The 15,608-nt window shown below is 50.5% G+C and overlaps 1 protein-coding gene across 4 annotated transcripts in view; it reads right to left on the bottom strand.

The window, feature by feature from the left end:
* Positions 1 to 247: 247 nt before the first annotated feature.
* Positions 248 to 15,608, bottom strand: part of PLEKHA4 (pleckstrin homology domain containing A4) — a 40,092-nt gene continuing 24,731 nt past the window's right edge. For 2 of the 4 annotated variants that reach the window (XM_066271611.1, XM_066271614.1), the window contains 4 exons: positions 2,870 to 3,046; positions 2,071 to 2,129; positions 958 to 1,070; positions 248 to 685 (listed from right to left, as the gene is read on the bottom strand). In XM_066271611.1, coding sequence (XP_066127708.1) covers positions 426 to 685; positions 958 to 1,070; positions 2,071 to 2,129; positions 2,870 to 3,046 — 609 coding nt within the window. In that variant the 3' untranslated portion in view covers positions 248 to 425. The remainder of the gene's footprint in view (positions 686 to 957; positions 1,071 to 2,070; positions 2,130 to 2,869; positions 3,047 to 15,608) is intronic. The other 2 variants (XM_066271613.1, XM_066271615.1) reach the window with 2 other exon arrangements.

Here is a 15,608-nt window from a genome sequence, read left to right as displayed (position 1 = left end):
CCAGGAAGTCCAGGTACCTGGAAGTTTGACTCCTGCACCTCTTCCCGAAACCCAAAAATCCAGCCCTTCCTCCGACTTCCTTTCCTTAGACCTACGAGTCCGAGGCCTCTGTCCCTTCCTCCTCAGGAATCCAGGATTCCAGATTCCAGCTCTCCCCCTCAGAGTCCCCAATGTCACAACCCCAAACAGACAGAGAGAAAGCTAATAACAAAAAAGTTCAAAGAATTTTTTTTTTTAAGTTCAAAGTTTTAATTCGAATTGGGACAAGCGCTGGGAAAATCAAGCTTTGGCCGTGAAACCCCTCCGCTCTAGGCCACAGGAGAGGACCAGATCACGCCCCCAGGTCCCCAGAGTGGCTCCAGATCTTCGGGAAGCACCTTGAGGCCACGCCCTCGTATTCCAATTGGCTGCCGCGTTTGAGCCGGTCAGAAGCTGGACTGCAGCAGAGTGACTCGCAAAGGCCACGCCCCCACATCTTGGGGCTGAGCCAAAGGGGCCTTCCCAGAATCCCACGTGGGTTCCCAGGAGGCGGGGCCTATGTCGCGCCCACTACCTCCGCGCGAGAACCCGGCGGAGCGAGACTTGGCCACAGGAGATCTTGGGGGTGAGGTCACCTGGGGCTTGGGGCTAGACGGAGGCGATGACACCAGGGAAAGAGGTTCTCCTCCGGAGTCCAAATTTCCACCTAGAAAGGCAGGTGAGGAATGAGAACGGCAAACTTTGGGATCTGGGATTCCAAACCCCCAAGCCTTTCCTCCCTCAGACCCAGGAGTCCTGAAGCCCAATCCTCTCCTGCCTGGAATCTAGAACTAACTCCCAGTCCCTGTCCAGCTTTCTCCTCCTCAAGACAAAAGATTCCCAAAGGCCCTCAGATCCCTCCCCACCAGAAACTAGGATTCCAGGCCTCCGGCTTCCTCTTCCCTAAAACCCTGGAGCCCTAAGTCACCAACCCCTCACCTGTCATCATTCTGTGCCACTGCGATGCCTCAGTGGCCAGAGCTTGAGAGATACTGAGGACTCGCTCCCGGTGACCTTCTGATGTCGGTAAATAAGGAGTGGTGTTCCTGGGACTAAAAAAAACCCCAAAGAGATTTGAGGAGAGGTACAATTAGCCAGTACAGTGAAGACCCGCAGTACCCCGCGTGTCATTTTGGGAGTTGTAGTCCCTAGCACATGTCTCTCAAGAACTTTAAACCTGGCAGAGGCCCGCATAAAAAGACCGCGCGCGGCCCTGGCCGGTTGGCTCAGTGGTAGAGCGTTGGCCTGGCGTGCAGGAGTCCTGGGTTCGATTCCCGGCCAGGGCACACAGGAGAAGCGCCCATCTGCTTCTCCACCCCTCCCCCTCTCCTTCTCAGTCTCTCTCTTCCCCTCTCGCAGAGACTCCGCTGGAGCAAAGTTGGCCCCGGGCGCTGAGGATGGCTCCATGGCCTCTGCCTCAGGCACTAGAATGGCTCTGGTCACAACAGAGCAATGCCCCAGATGGGCAGAGCATTGCCCTTTGATGGGCATGCCGGTGGATCCCGATCAGGTGCATGGGGGAATCTGTCTGACTGCCTCCCCATTTCCAACTTCAGAAAAATACAAAAAAAAAAAAAAAAAAAAAAAAGACCGCATGCACTATAGGATCCAGTCACCAGTAAATTTCACCCCATTTCCAGATGGAGTGGCTAAGTTGTTTGATACCACCCAGTTTGCAGTTTGGGGGATGCTATTCTCAATGGGGATCTAGGGCTTTCTGATGTCCCAAGAAGTCAAGCTCTAACAGGCATCCCTAAACTACGGCCTGCGGGCCACATGCAGCCCCCTCAGGCCATTTATCCGGCCCCCTGCCGCACTTCCAGAAGGGGCACCTCTTTCATTGGTGGTCAGTGAGAGGAGCACTGTATGTGGCGGCCCTCCAACAGTCTGAGGGACAGTGAACTGGCACCCTGTGTAAAAAGTTTGGGGACCCCTGCTCTAAAAGGTTCTGCAATCTGCACTCCAGTACTCCGGAGACATTAATTAACAATGCTACTCCCCTCCCCTTTGGGAAACAGACTTCCCTGCTCCTTGCCTCCTCCAGTTCCTTACCTGCTCCAGGACCCGGAGCTTCTGAGCCATTTCTGGGTTCCCGCGTGTCCTACGACAAGCTGCAAAGGAAATGGGACATTGGGGTTCCTCCCCTGCAAGCCCCATTGTGAGGGTGAAACAGGAGGCCCAGAGACGAGATGAAGTTGACCCTAGAGATACTGACAATGTTTAACTTTACTTGCAAAGAACCCTTTTTCTCCATATGACTTACATAAGACTCCCAGAGGACCCCCTTGCCTCATTTACCTATGACAAAGCCAGAAAGAGACCCTCCAAATTCACTCTGCCTCATGAACAATTAGCTGAACTGTTTGCCCCCCCTCCAAAACTAGCCAGACACAAAGACAAACGTTTGGTATTCAGCTGACTGAGATGCCTCCTGATTACAAAAACAATCCTACCAGTGAAATCACCCCACCTATGACTTCTCTAATTCATCTCTAGAAGAGCAAGATGAGACCATCCTGATCCGGACCACTCTCCTCACTGCGACTGTATGAATACAGTCCATTACCCCCCTCCTTTCTCTTTTGCCTTTGACAAAAAATTGAAAAGAAAAACTGGGCTTCCAATCCAGACCCGTGACCCCTGGTAACACGGGGATATTGTATCTGCACCACCCAGTACCCCACCGAGAAGGGGGCCAGGATGCTGACTTCTGCACAGGTACAAGTTGGGATGAATTTGGAAGCCCAGTTCTTTGGGAAGAAGGTAGGGAAACATCTCCATTTTACAGAAAGGGAAATTGAGGCTCAAACTATATAGAAGCAGAGGACCCCCCTATCACCCTACCACCCACCTCTGCTCCCCTCACCCTTTGCTCCACGCTGGGCTGGCATCTGGCTGGGGACAGTGTCCTCCCCAGAGCGAGGAGCCGGGGAGAAGCTGGGCGAGGGAGAGGCCGTCCACACTCCTGGTTTCTACGTATTCTTTCCAACTGCTCCTGAGCACTCATCCGGGGTCGGGCCAGGGGGGCCTGGGGAGACGAGAAGCCCCTCAAGACTCCAACCTTGGCCTCCATTCATTTTATCTCTTCCCTTAAGCCTCCAGTATCACCCTTTCCAGTAAGTTCACCACCAGAGCTCAGAGGGCTCTTTCTGCACCCAAAGCTGATGCTGTCCCTCCATAGCTCAATCCCTCCCATGGTCCCCAAGCATGCTCGGGACCTTGTGAGGCCTGCTCCCTACTCTGGCCTCAACTCCATCAGCTGCCCTGTGTGAACCTGCAAATTCAGCCTGCCAAACACCCACACTGCCCTGGCCCTGCCAAGTTTGTTCACACTAGTAGGTAGGACTCTGGGACACTTATGATAAGAAAAATAAAATAAAATAAAAAATAAAAAAAGCAGGCCCTGGCCAGTTGGCTCAGCGGTAGAGTGCCAGCCTGGTGTGTGGAAGTCCTGAGTTCAATTCCCAGCCAGGGCACACAGGAGAAGCGCCCATCTGCTTCTCCACCATTTTCCTTCTCTTTCCTCTCTGTCTCTCTCTTCCCCACCTACAGCCAAGGCTCCACTTGAGCAAAGATGGCCCGGGCACTGAGGATGGCTCCATGGCCTCCGCCTCAGGCACTAGAATGGCTCTGATTGCAGCAACGCCCCAGATGGGCAGAGCATCACCCCCTGATGGGCATGCGGGTGGATCCCGGTCAGGCGCATGCGGGAGTCTGTGTGACTGCCTCCCAGCTTCTAACTTTGGAAGAAATACAACAACAACAACAACAAAAACACAAAGCAAATAAAACACAACTCTGAATTCTTAGGTTTCATTTCTTTAACCCTGCCAGTAAGTCTGTTTCAGGGCTTGCAGCAGATGACCAACCGCAAAGGAATGTCTGATGTCACAAGCCGAAAAGTCCTGGCAAACTTCCATAAAAGACCCTCCTTGGTCCAGCAGCCAATGGGTAATGCCCCACGACCAGTCTCGCTCCCCCTCCCAAAAACCCTTAAAATCCAGTTCCAGGCTGTGCCTGGCATGCAACTCTCCCTTGCAAGTCAGCCCGGCAGGGTTCCTTTCTTCCTTTCTCTAAAGCCTGTTACTCTGGTCTTTTCGGACTCCTGTGGATTCCAACATGAATCAGCTTTGAAAACAACAGGAGGAATGGGATTTACTAACTAAATGGTCATGAGGATCAGCTTGGGTTGCCTTAGAGAGGACTTAAGAGCTCTTTAATGCCCTCAGAACCAAAGGGAAGACGCACACAGAGAGAATGCCACCTGCCTAAGGAGTTATGCGGCCTCAAACCAAGGAACCATTGGAAGCTGAGAGAGGCCTGGAACTGATCCTTTCCCAGTGCCCTCAGAGGGATTATGGCCCAGCTGACACCTTGATCATGGACTTCTGGTGCAGTGGATAGAGCGTCAGCCTGGGATGCTGAGGACCCAGGTTCAAAACTTGAGGTCTCCAGCTTGAGCACGGGCTCACAAGCTTGAGTGCAGGATCTCTGGCTTGTGCATGACCCCATGGTCGCTGCCTTGAGCCCAAAGGTCAATGGCCGGAAGCCCAAGGCTGCTGGCTTGAGCAATGGGTCACTGGCTTATCTTAAGCCCTCAGGTCAAGGCACATATGAGAAGCAATCAGTGAACAACTAAAGTGTCACAACTACATTTTTGTTTTGTTTTGTTTACAGAGACAGAGGGATATAGACAGGGACAGATAGACAGGAACGGAGAGATGAGAAGCATCAATCATTAGTTTTTCGTTGCGCATTGCAACACCTTAGTTGTTCATTGATTGCTTTCTCATATGTGCCTTGACCGCGGAGCTACAGCAGACCAAGTAACCCCTTGCTGGAGCCAGCGACGTTGAGTCCAAGCTGGTGAGCTTTTGCTCAAACCAGATGAGCCCGCACTCAAGCTGGCAACCTCAGGGTCTCGAACCTGAGTCCTTGGCATCCCAGTCCGACGCTCTATCCACTATGCCACCACCTGGTCAGGCGCAACTACAAGTTGATGCTTCTCTCTCTCCTTTCCTCTCTCACGCTCTCTCACACAAAAAAGAGAGAGAGAGAGAGAGAAAGCATGTTCCGGAGAGAACACTAAGGATGTGACTGGCCAACCAGTTTGCTAAGAGATTAGGCATGTGACATGTGGATCCAGTAAATGACCTCAGCAGAAATGTTGCCAACTTGAACTGAAGGGGACAGAGACAGTACTCAGTGAAGGAAGGCTGGGATGCTACCAGCAGGAAACAGGCCGATAGAGCTATCTGGCTAATGACATGTGCTCTCTATCCTTCAGGAAAGGGGGCAATCTGGACACAGACATGCACACAGGAAGAAAACCATGTGACGACTGCAGTTATGCGGCCACAAGCCAAGAGGGAAGCCTAGGACAGATTCTTCCCTAGTCCCTTCAGAAGGAGCACGGCCCAAGGACGCCTTGATTTCAGATTTGTAGCCTACAGAACTGTAAGTCAATAAATGTGTTGTTAAGAAGAAAAAAAAAAAACAGGAGAGAACACCTCACTGCAGTCTTCAAACTAGAAAATTGTAAGAGAACAAACAGCTTGGATCCATCTGTTTCTTGTTGAGGCCAATCACTGTTTTACGCCGATTTGGCCAACCTTGAGTCACATGTTTACCTGCTATATACACAACATTATATCCAGTCCCCTGTAGATTGGCCCTATGTCGTTTATTTCTTAACTGGGCCAGGCCATTGGCCCCAAAGCCTGCCAGGGCCAAATTCAAACTTTTACACATACACTTGTTTCAAATATAGTAGCCCAAATAGGCAGATATTTTTAGCCATTTATAGCGGACCTGCTCTGAACACTCCAAGAAGCTGTACCCAACATCTGCTAGCCATAGGTAAGGTGAACCCGCAGCTATAAAAGACTCCAAGCGACAACTGTTTTTAGGAGTCTCCCAGAGATGTCCCACTGTGCTGAGTGCCATCACCTAGCCCTTTAAGCCACTCCACACACACACACACACACACACACACGCGCGCGCGCGCGCGCGCGCGCGCGCGCGCGCGCACCTCCCTCTTGCTCTGACTTCTCCTACAGGCAAACGTCAAGATGTGGAAAATAAAGCTCATGTGTACTACTGCCACCTTGTGGTCATATCTTTTTCCTTGATCAGCTCTGAGACACCTACACCACTCTTGGCCTCCTGGAAACTGCGTGGTTGGGGTGAGGAAGAAGCAATTCCCTAAGCAACCCAAACAATCCATGTCCATTATGCACACCACTGAGAACACAGAAGTTCCTCTCTTCCTAGAAAAGGACTGCTTGATTGTTTTGTATCTAGGATAATAAGTAAGCACCAGAAATTCTCTCAGATGTTTGATCAGGCCATCAAAACTGGCACCTGTTGGGTAAACAAATGTTTTTTGTTTACTCGCTTGTATTGGGACAGTGCCTTGTGTGGATGGTCTGTGGAAGGCTGCAGGAGCTTGCCCCCAGGGCGGCAGATTGCACATTGCTGATTGCCTTCCTGCTTGGGAGGGGCAATTGTTTGCTATTGTTTGCTGGAAAACGGTTTTTCCCCCCAGGATGTTTTTGGCTAGGTAGAGCAGAGAGTGAGTCCAGAGAATAAGTCCCGGTTGTGGAACTGGAGACCTAGTGGGGGCTTGGGAGCCCTGATTTCTGCCATCCTGTTTGGCTGTAGGTCCTGAGGCTGGTGGGGGCCTGTGAGTCTGGGAGAGTCGGGATGCTCAGGGGCTTAGGATCCCTGAGTGAAAGGGAAGTGGTCTTCCCTGCCTGTTTGCTCATCCGCCCTTATGAGACTTTAATAAACTGAATGGCCCGCCATTTTCTGGCTCCACAGTTCCTTTACCAGCTGCCTGAATCCAAAGGGAACCTGCACCTGTATAGCTTAGATGGCCGTGGTTGCTGGCCTTATAGCACCCCAGTGGAGCTCCTCAGAAAGCAAGCCAGCCAATCAGTGATGGCCGTGCATTTCTGAAATTCAGCCAATCAGCAACAGACACAAAGCTTCCTGGGTTAAGGCGCATACAAGAATTAACCAATGATTGCATAAGTAAATGGGACAACAAATTGATGTTCTCTTTCTCACACACAAATCAATTAATAAATTGTTTTAATTAAAAAAGGCCCCATGCCTGACCAGGCGTTGGCGCAGTGGATAGAGCATCGAATTGGGATGCGGAAGACCCAGGTTCGAGACCCCGAGGTCGCCAGCTTGAGCGCAGGCTCATCATTTGAGCAAAGCTCATCAGCTTGGACCCAAGGTCAAACCTAGCTCAAGCAAGGGTTTGCTGGGTCTGCTGAAGGCCCGTGGTCAAGGCACATATGAGAAATCAATCAATGAACAACTAAGGTGTCACAACTAAAAACTGATTGATGCTTCTCATCTTTTTCCCTTCCCGTCTGTCTCTGACTCTGTCTCTGTAAAAAAAAAAAAAAGGCTCTGGCCAGTTGGCTCAGTGGTAGAGCATTGGCCTCAACTGTGGATGTCCTAGGTTCAATTCCCTGTCAGGGTACACAGGGAATTGAACCTGGGACAATTCCCCCTCCCCCTTTTCTCTCTCTCTTTCTCTCTTCTCTCTTCTCCTCCCACAGCCATGGCTCAATTGGTTCGAGCAAGTTGGCCCCCTGCACTGAGGATGGCTCCATGGCCTCCCCTCAGGCACCAGAATAGCTCAGTTGCTGAGCAAGGGCCCCAGATGGGCAGAGCATAGCTCGATAGAGGGCTGCAGGGTGAATCCAGTCCAGGATCCATGCAGGAGTCTGTCTGTCTGCCTCCCCTCCTCTCACTTAATGAAAAAAAGAAAGAAAGAAAGAAAGAACAGGTCTATCTTGCTTATGCAAGTAATAAAATGAGCTTTGTTTCTGATACAGAGCAGCAGCCTCTATCCCGATCACCTCCATGTCCTTGCATATATGGCCTGTTCCCTCAGTTGGATATACTCTTTCCTACATGATCAAGCCTTTTTCTTTCTTCTTTTAAAAATATTTTATTTATTGATTTTAGGCCCTGGCCGGTTTGCTCAGTGGTAGAGCATTGGACTGGCATGCAGGAGTCCCGGGTTCAATTCCTGGCCAGGGCACACAGGAGAAGCGCCCATCTGCTTCTCCACCCCTCCCCCTCTCCTTCCTCTCTGTCTCTCTCTTCCCCTCCCGCAGCCAGGGCTCCATTGGAGCAAAGTTGGCCCCGGGTGCTGAGGATGGCTCCATGGCCTCTGCCTCAGGCGCTAGAATGTTGCTCTGGTTGCAACAGAGCAACGCCCCAGATGGGCAGAGCATTGCCCCCTGGTGGGCATGCCGAGTGGATCCAGGTCGAGCGCATGTGGGAGTCTGTCTGACTGCCTCCCGTTTCCAACTTTAGAAAAATACAAAAAAAAAAAAGAGAGAGAGAGAAATATTTTATTTATTGATTTTAGAGAAAGGAGAGACAGAGAAGGGGGCATGGGAGCATCAATTCGTAGTAGTTGCTTCTCATGTGCCTTTACCAGGCAAGCCCAGGTTTTCGATGTAGCAACCTCAGCATTCCAGGTCGATGTTTTATCCACTGCACCACCATAGGTCAGGCATCAAACCTTTTCTTCATTTACCCAGACTCGCTTACCTTTCCTCTAGAAGGCTTCCTAATGCTCCAAGTCCCCCACTGAATGGATTTATTCCTGTCAGATTTGTAAGAGGATTGCGTTCGTGCCCCTCCCGCATCAAACTCAAGCATCAGGTCTAATTCATGGCAGGGCCCCCAACACCTTCCACAGCCCGGCTCCTTGAAGGCCTTAGGAGACAGATGTTGAGCAAATAAGCAAATTTGGAATATTTTCCTGCCATGGCCACGCCTCAAAGTTTAGTGGCTAGAGGACAAAGGGCAGCTCCCAAGCCTTCGTGACACCCTACTTGGATTGATCATCTGCTGATGTTTTAGTGGGCCTCAGAATTGTCCTGCCAGCCTGACTTGTGGTGGCACAGTGTATAGAGAGCATCGACCTGGAACACTGAGGTTGCCAGTTCAAAAACACGGGCTTTCCCAGTCAAAGCACATAGGACAAGCAACAGGCAAGCAATAAACAACTAAACTGAAGCAACTATGAATTGACACTTCTCGTTTCCTATACCCTCCTCTCTCTGTGTAAAATTAATAAATAAAAAAATCTTAAAAAAAAAGAATTGTCCTGCCAAGTCTACAAACCATACTTTTCCTACAGGAACCTTTTGCCAGCTTCAGGACGGGGAAGCAGAGAACCCAGATTTGAGACCCTGAGGTCACCATTTTGAGTGCGGGCTCATCTAGTTTGAGCAAGGCTCACCAGCTTGAGCCCAAGGTCGCTGGCTTGAGCAAGGGGTCACTCGGTCTGCTGTAGCCCCCCAGTCAAGGCAGATATGAGAAATCAATCAATGAACAACTAAGGAACCGCAACGAAGAATTGATGTTTTTCATCTCTCTCCCTTCCTGTCTGTCTGTCCCTATCTGTCCCTCTCTCCACCCCTGCCACCAAAAAAAAAAAAAAATTGAGCCTGACCTGTGGTGGCACAGTGGAAAAAGTGTCAACCTGGAAACACTGAGGTTGCCGGTTCAAAACCCTGGCTTGCCTGGTCAAGGCACATATGGGAGTTGATGCTTCCTGCTCCTCCCCCTTCTCTCTCTCTCTCTCTCTCTCTCTCTACCCCCCTCTCTAAAATGAATAAATTAATTAATTAATTTAAAAAAATTGAACCTGACCTGTACTGCACAGTGGATAAAACGTCAACCTGGAATGCTGAGGTTGCCAGTTCAAAACCCCAGGCTTGCTCGGTCAAGGCACATTGAGAACCAACTATGAATTGATGTTTCCCGCTTCAACCCCCATCCTTGCATTTCTAGCTTTCTCTCTCTCTCTCTCTCCTCTATCTAAAGATCAATAAATAAAATCTTTAAATTATTTATTTTTATTTTGAGAGAGACACAGGAAAGAAGAGAGATGAGAAGTATCAACTTGTAGTTGCAGCACTTTAGTTGTTAATGTTCATTGATTGCTTTCTCATATGTGCCTTGACTGCGGAACTACAGCTGAGCCAGTGACCCCTTGCACAAGCCAGTGACCTTGGGCTTCAAGCCAAAGACCTTTGCACTCAAGCCAGCAGCCATGGGATCATGTTGATGACCCCACACTCAAGCCAAAGACTCCATGCTCAAGTTGGATGACCCCACACTCAAGTGTGTGACCTCGGGGTTTCAAACCTGGGACCCAGTGTCCCAGGTCAGCGCTCTATCCACTGCACCACCACTGGTCAGGCATTAAAAATTTTTTTAAGTCAGTTCCTAAAGTCTTTTGTCTGCAATTCAAAAAACTGAAAGCAAAACTGACATTTGTCTTCTTAAATTGCTGCCAGTGGCCCTGGCCGGTTGGCTCAGCGGTAGAGCGTCGGGCTGGCGTGCGGGGGACCCGGGTTTGATTCCCGGCCAGGGCACACAGGAGAAGTGCCCATCTGCTTCTCCACCCCTCCCCCTCTCCTTCCTCTCTGTCTCTCTCTTCCCCTCTCGCAGCCAAGGCTCCATTGGAGCAAAGATGGCCCGGGCGCTGGGGATGGCTCCTTGGCCTCTGCCCCAGGCGCTAGAGTGGCTCTGGTTGCGACAGAGCAACGCCCCGGAGGGGCAGAGCATCACCCCCTGGTGGGCAGAGCGTTGCCCCCGGTGGGCGTGCCGGGTGGATCCTGGTCGGGCGCATGCGGGAGTCTGTCTGACTGTCTCTCCCCATTTCCAGTTTCAGAAAAATACAAAAGAAAAAAAAATTGCTGCCAGTATCCTGGTGGCCATGATGTACGTCACCACCTGAGTCTCAGCACACCCTCTGTCACCCAGGCTTCTGTGTCCACTGCTATTTTCTTGTTTATGTTGGTTATTTGTGACTTCTGATTTAATTTGTCTCTGAAGGTGGTATGTGCATTGTCACTCACAGCAGTGAGAGATGACAATGAGAGCGTTGAAACGTACCAGGCTCAGGCGGTCTGCTATGGGCTTGCTAGAGCTACAGACACACACCAGATACAGTTTTTTAAAAAAAGTATAGTTTGGCCTGACCTGTGGTGGCGCAGTGGATAAAGCGTCAACCTGGAATGCTGAGGTCACCAGTTTTAAAGAAACCTTGGGCTTGCCTAGTCAAGGCATATATGGGAGTTGAGGCTTCCTGCCCTTCTCCCCTTTTCTCTCTCTCTCTCTCCCCTATCCTCTCTAAAATGAATAAATAAAATTTTTTAAAAAGTAGAGTTTGGGCCCTGGCCGGTTGGCTCAGCGGTAGAGCGTCGGCCTAGCGTGCGGAAGACCCGGGTTCGATTCCGGCCAGGGCACACAGGAGAAGCGCCCATTTGCTTCTCCACCCTTCCGCCGCGCTTTCCTCTCTGTCTCTCTCCTCCCCTCCCGCAGCCGAGGCTCCATTGGAGCAAAGATGGCCCGGGCGCTGGGGATGGCTCTGTGGCCTCTGCCTCAGGCGCTAGAGTGGCTCTGGTCGCAACATGGCGACGCCCAGGATGGGCAGAGCATCGCCCCCTGGTGGGCAGAGCATCGCCCCTGGTGGGCGTGCCGGGTGGATCCCGGTCGGGCGCATGCGGGAGTCTGTCTGACTGTCTCTCCCTGTTTCCAGCTTCAGAAAAATGAAAAATGAAAAAAAAAAAAAAAAGTAGAGTTTGGAGCACATCTACAGTTTTCCTGGGTGTTATTATGCAAATAAGAAATCATGGAGCCTGACCAGGCAGTGGCGCAGTGGATAGAGCATCGGACTGGGATGCGGAAGGACCCAGGTTTGAGACCCCAAGGTCACCAGCTTGAGCGTGGGCTCATCTGGTTTGAGCAAAGCTTACCAGCTTGGACCCAAGGTCACTGGCTTGAGCAAGGGGTTACTCAGTCTGCTGTAGCCCCATGGTCAAGGCACATATGAGAAAGCAATCAATGAACAACTAAGGTGTCGCAACAAAAAATTGATGATTGATACTTCTCATCTCTTTCTGTTGCTGTCTGCCTGTCCCTATCTATCCCTCTCTCTGACTCTCTCTCTGTATCCATAAAAAAAAAAAAAGAAATCATGGAATGGCTTGACCTGTGGTGATGCAGTGGATAAAGCATCAACCTGGGACACTGTCGTCACCAGATTGGAATCCTGGGCTTGCCCACTCAGGGCACATACAAGAAGCAACAAGCAAGCAATGAACAACTAAAGTGAAGCAACTATGAGTTGGTACTTCTCACTCCCCATCCCCTCCTCTCTGTAAAATTAATAAATAAAATTTTTTTTTTAATTTTTATTTATTTATTTATTCATTTTAGGGGGGGGAGAGAGAGAGAGAGAGAGAGAGAAGGGGGAGGAGCAGGAAGCAACAACTCCCATATGTGCCTTCAGCAGGCAAGCCAGGGTTTTTTTTTTTGTTTTTTTTTTGCATTTTTCTGAAGCTGGAAACAGGGAGAGACAGCCAGACAGACTCCCGCATGCGCCCGACCGGGATCCACCCGGCACGCCCACCAGGGGGCGACGCTCCGCCCATCCTGGGCGTCGCCATGTTGCGACCCTCCTGGGTGTCGCCATGTTGCGACCAGAGCCACTCCAGCGCCTGGGGCAGAGGCCACAGAGCCATCCCCAGCGCCCAGGCCATCCCTGCTCCAATAGAGCCTCGGCTGCGGGAGGGGAAGAGAGAAACAGAGAGGAAGGCGCGGCGGAGGGGTGGAGAAGCAAATGGGCGCCCCTCCTATGTGCCCTGGCCGGGAATCGAACCCGGGTCCTCCGCACGCCAGGCCGACGCTCCACCGCTGAGCCAACCGGCCAGGGCAAGCCAGGGTTTTGAACCAGCAACCTCAGTGTTTCCAGGTTGATGCTTTATCCACTGTGCCACCACAGGTCAGGCAATAAATAAAATCTTTAAAAAAAATAAAAATAAAAATAAAAATAAATAAATAAATAAAATAAAAAATAATAATAAATATAAAAATAAAGAGGCCCTGGCTATTTGGCTCAATGGTAGAGCATTGGCCTGGTATGTGGAAGTCACAGGTTTGATTCCCAATCAGAGCACACAGGAGAAGCAACCATCTGCTTCTCCACCCTTCCCCTCCCCTTCTTTTCTAATCATCTTTCTCTTCCCCTCTTGCAACCATGGCTCAATTGGTTTGAGTGAGTTGGCCTCAGGGGCTGAGGATGGCTCCCAGGGCCTCTGCTTCAGGTGCTAAAAATAGCTTAGTTGCCAAGCAACAGCCCCAGATGGGGAGAGCATCGCCAGTAGAGGGCTTGCCATTGGATTCCTGTCAGGTGCAGGACTCTGTCTCTCTGCCTCTTCTCTTCTCACTTAATAAAGAAGGAAGGAAGGAAGGAGGAAAGGAAGGAAGGAAGGGAAGAAGGAAAAGAAAGGAAGAGAGAGAGAGAGAGAGATCATGGAACCAAAAAAAATCTATTTAGACAAGTTTAGTAATTACCTGTAATGAGCAGCATGAGCTCATCAGAGACAAGCTAGATTGGAAGAAAACTGTCATGTCAGCTCTGGCTGGTTTGCTCAGTGGTAGAGCATCTTCCTGGCATGCGGATGTCCCAGGTTTGATTCCTGGTCAGGGGACACAGAAGAAGCAACTATCTGTTTTTCCACCCCTCCCGCTCTCCCTTCTCTCTCTGTATATCTCTCTTCCCTTCTGGCAACCATGGCTTGGTTGGAGCAAGTTGGCCCTGGGTACTGAGGATGGCTCCATAACCTCGCCTCTGACACTAAAAATAGCTCGGATGCCAAGCAACCAAGCAAGGATCCCAGAGGGGCAGAACATCCCCTCATAGGGGGCTTGCCGGGTGGATCCCCGTCAAGGCGCATGCAGGAGTATGTCTCTGCCTCCCTGCTTCTCACTAGAAAAGAAAGGAAAGAAAAGGGAAGGGAAAGGGAAAGGGAAAGGGAAGGGAAGGGAAGGGAAGGGAAGGGAAGGGAAGGGAAGGAAAAAGAAAACTGTCACATTTGGGTTCCTGAAAAACATGCCCTGGAAATCTCCTTCCTGAATGTCTTGTGAAGAGTGGTATTTAGGGGCACTTGCTGTCTGCCTTGTGTGGCCTCTACATACAGCTCTAACCATATAAGTCCATGAAGAGCAAGGATCATCATCACCAACTTGTTTTAAACTGTATACAGCCTGACCGGGCGGTGGCGCAGTGGATGGAGCGTTGGACTGGGATGCGGAAGACCCAGGTTCGAGACCCCGAGGTCGCCAGCTTGAGTGCAGGCTCATCTGGCTTGAGCAAGCTCACCAGCTTGGACCCAAGGTCGCTGGCTCAAGCAAGGGGTCTGCTGAAGGCCCGCGGTCAAGGCACATGTGAGAAAGCAATCAATGAACAACTAAAGTGTCGCAACGAAAAACTGATGATTGATGCTTCTCATCTCTATCCATTCCTGCCTGTCTGTCCCTGTCTATCCCTCTCTCTGACTCTCTCTCTGTCCCTGTAAATAAATAAATAATATAAAAATTAAAACTGTATACAGGCTGCAGTGCAACAGAAAACCAGGGACCCAAGACTTCTTAGGGATGCCAATTTACAATTGTTAGTACTCGAAAGGAGGTTGAGGAATCCTCGGAAGCAAACGCAAGCACAGGTGGGTTTGAAAATGATTCTGCAGCTCTGACCGGGTAGCTCAAAGAGCATTGTCCCAACACATCAAGGTTGTGGGTTAGATCCCCAGTCAGGGTACATACAAGAATCAACCAATAAATCAACAAATCGATGTTTCTCTTTCTCTCTCTCTCTCTCTCTCTCCCTCTCTCTCTCTCTCTCCTCCTTCCTCTTTCTCTAAAATCAATTTTTAAAAAATTAGAAAATGAGCCTGGCTAGGCGGTGGCGCAGTGGATGGAGCGTCGGACCATGATGCTGAGGACCCAGGTTCAAGACCCCGAGGTCACCAACTTGAGTGCGGGTTCATCTGTCTTGAGCAAAAAAGCTCACCAGCTTGGACCCAAGGTCGCTGGCTCGAGCAAGGGGTTGCTCGGTCTGCTTAAGGCCCGCAGTCTGGGCACATATGAGAAAGCAATCAATGAACTAGGGTGTCGCAACGAAAAACTGATGATTGATACTTCTCATCTCTCTCTGTTCCTGTCTACCCCTCTCTCTGACTCTCTGTCCCTGTAAAAAAAAAAAGAAAGAAAAAAAAAATTAGAAAATGACTCTGCAGATGAAAACGAAAGGACTTCCTTTCCCCAGAGTCCTCAGCAACCAGATTTGGCATCACTGATAAGATAAGCGATAATGTTGTTAATGTTGGGGACATCGGGGGAAAAATCCCCCGGATAAAATGATGAAGGGGTGATCCATTCACTGTTGACCTTTACCAGTGTGTATTTCTCAGTGACCAAAAGATTGTAACCGGTTTACTCAATTAAAGGGACACTGCCCAAATGAAACCCTTTGTTAAGAAGCACATGATGCCCTGGCCGGTTGACTCAGTGGTAGAGCGTTGGCCTGGCGTGCAGGAGTTCCGGGTTCTATTCCTGGCCAGGGCACACAGGAGAAGCGCCCATCTGCTTCTCCACCCCTCCCCCTCTCCTTCCTTTCTGTCTCTCTCTTCCCCTCCCGCAGCCAAGGCTCCATTGGAGCAAAGATGGCCCGGGCACTGGGGATGGCTCTGTGGCCT

The sequence above is a fragment of the Saccopteryx bilineata genome, chromosome 3 (genome assembly GCF_036850765.1).
Source record: "Saccopteryx bilineata isolate mSacBil1 chromosome 3, mSacBil1_pri_phased_curated, whole genome shotgun sequence".
Taxonomy (NCBI): Eukaryota; Metazoa; Chordata; class Mammalia; order Chiroptera; family Emballonuridae; genus Saccopteryx; species Saccopteryx bilineata.
This window is presented reverse-complemented; position numbering and strand designations above follow the sequence as displayed.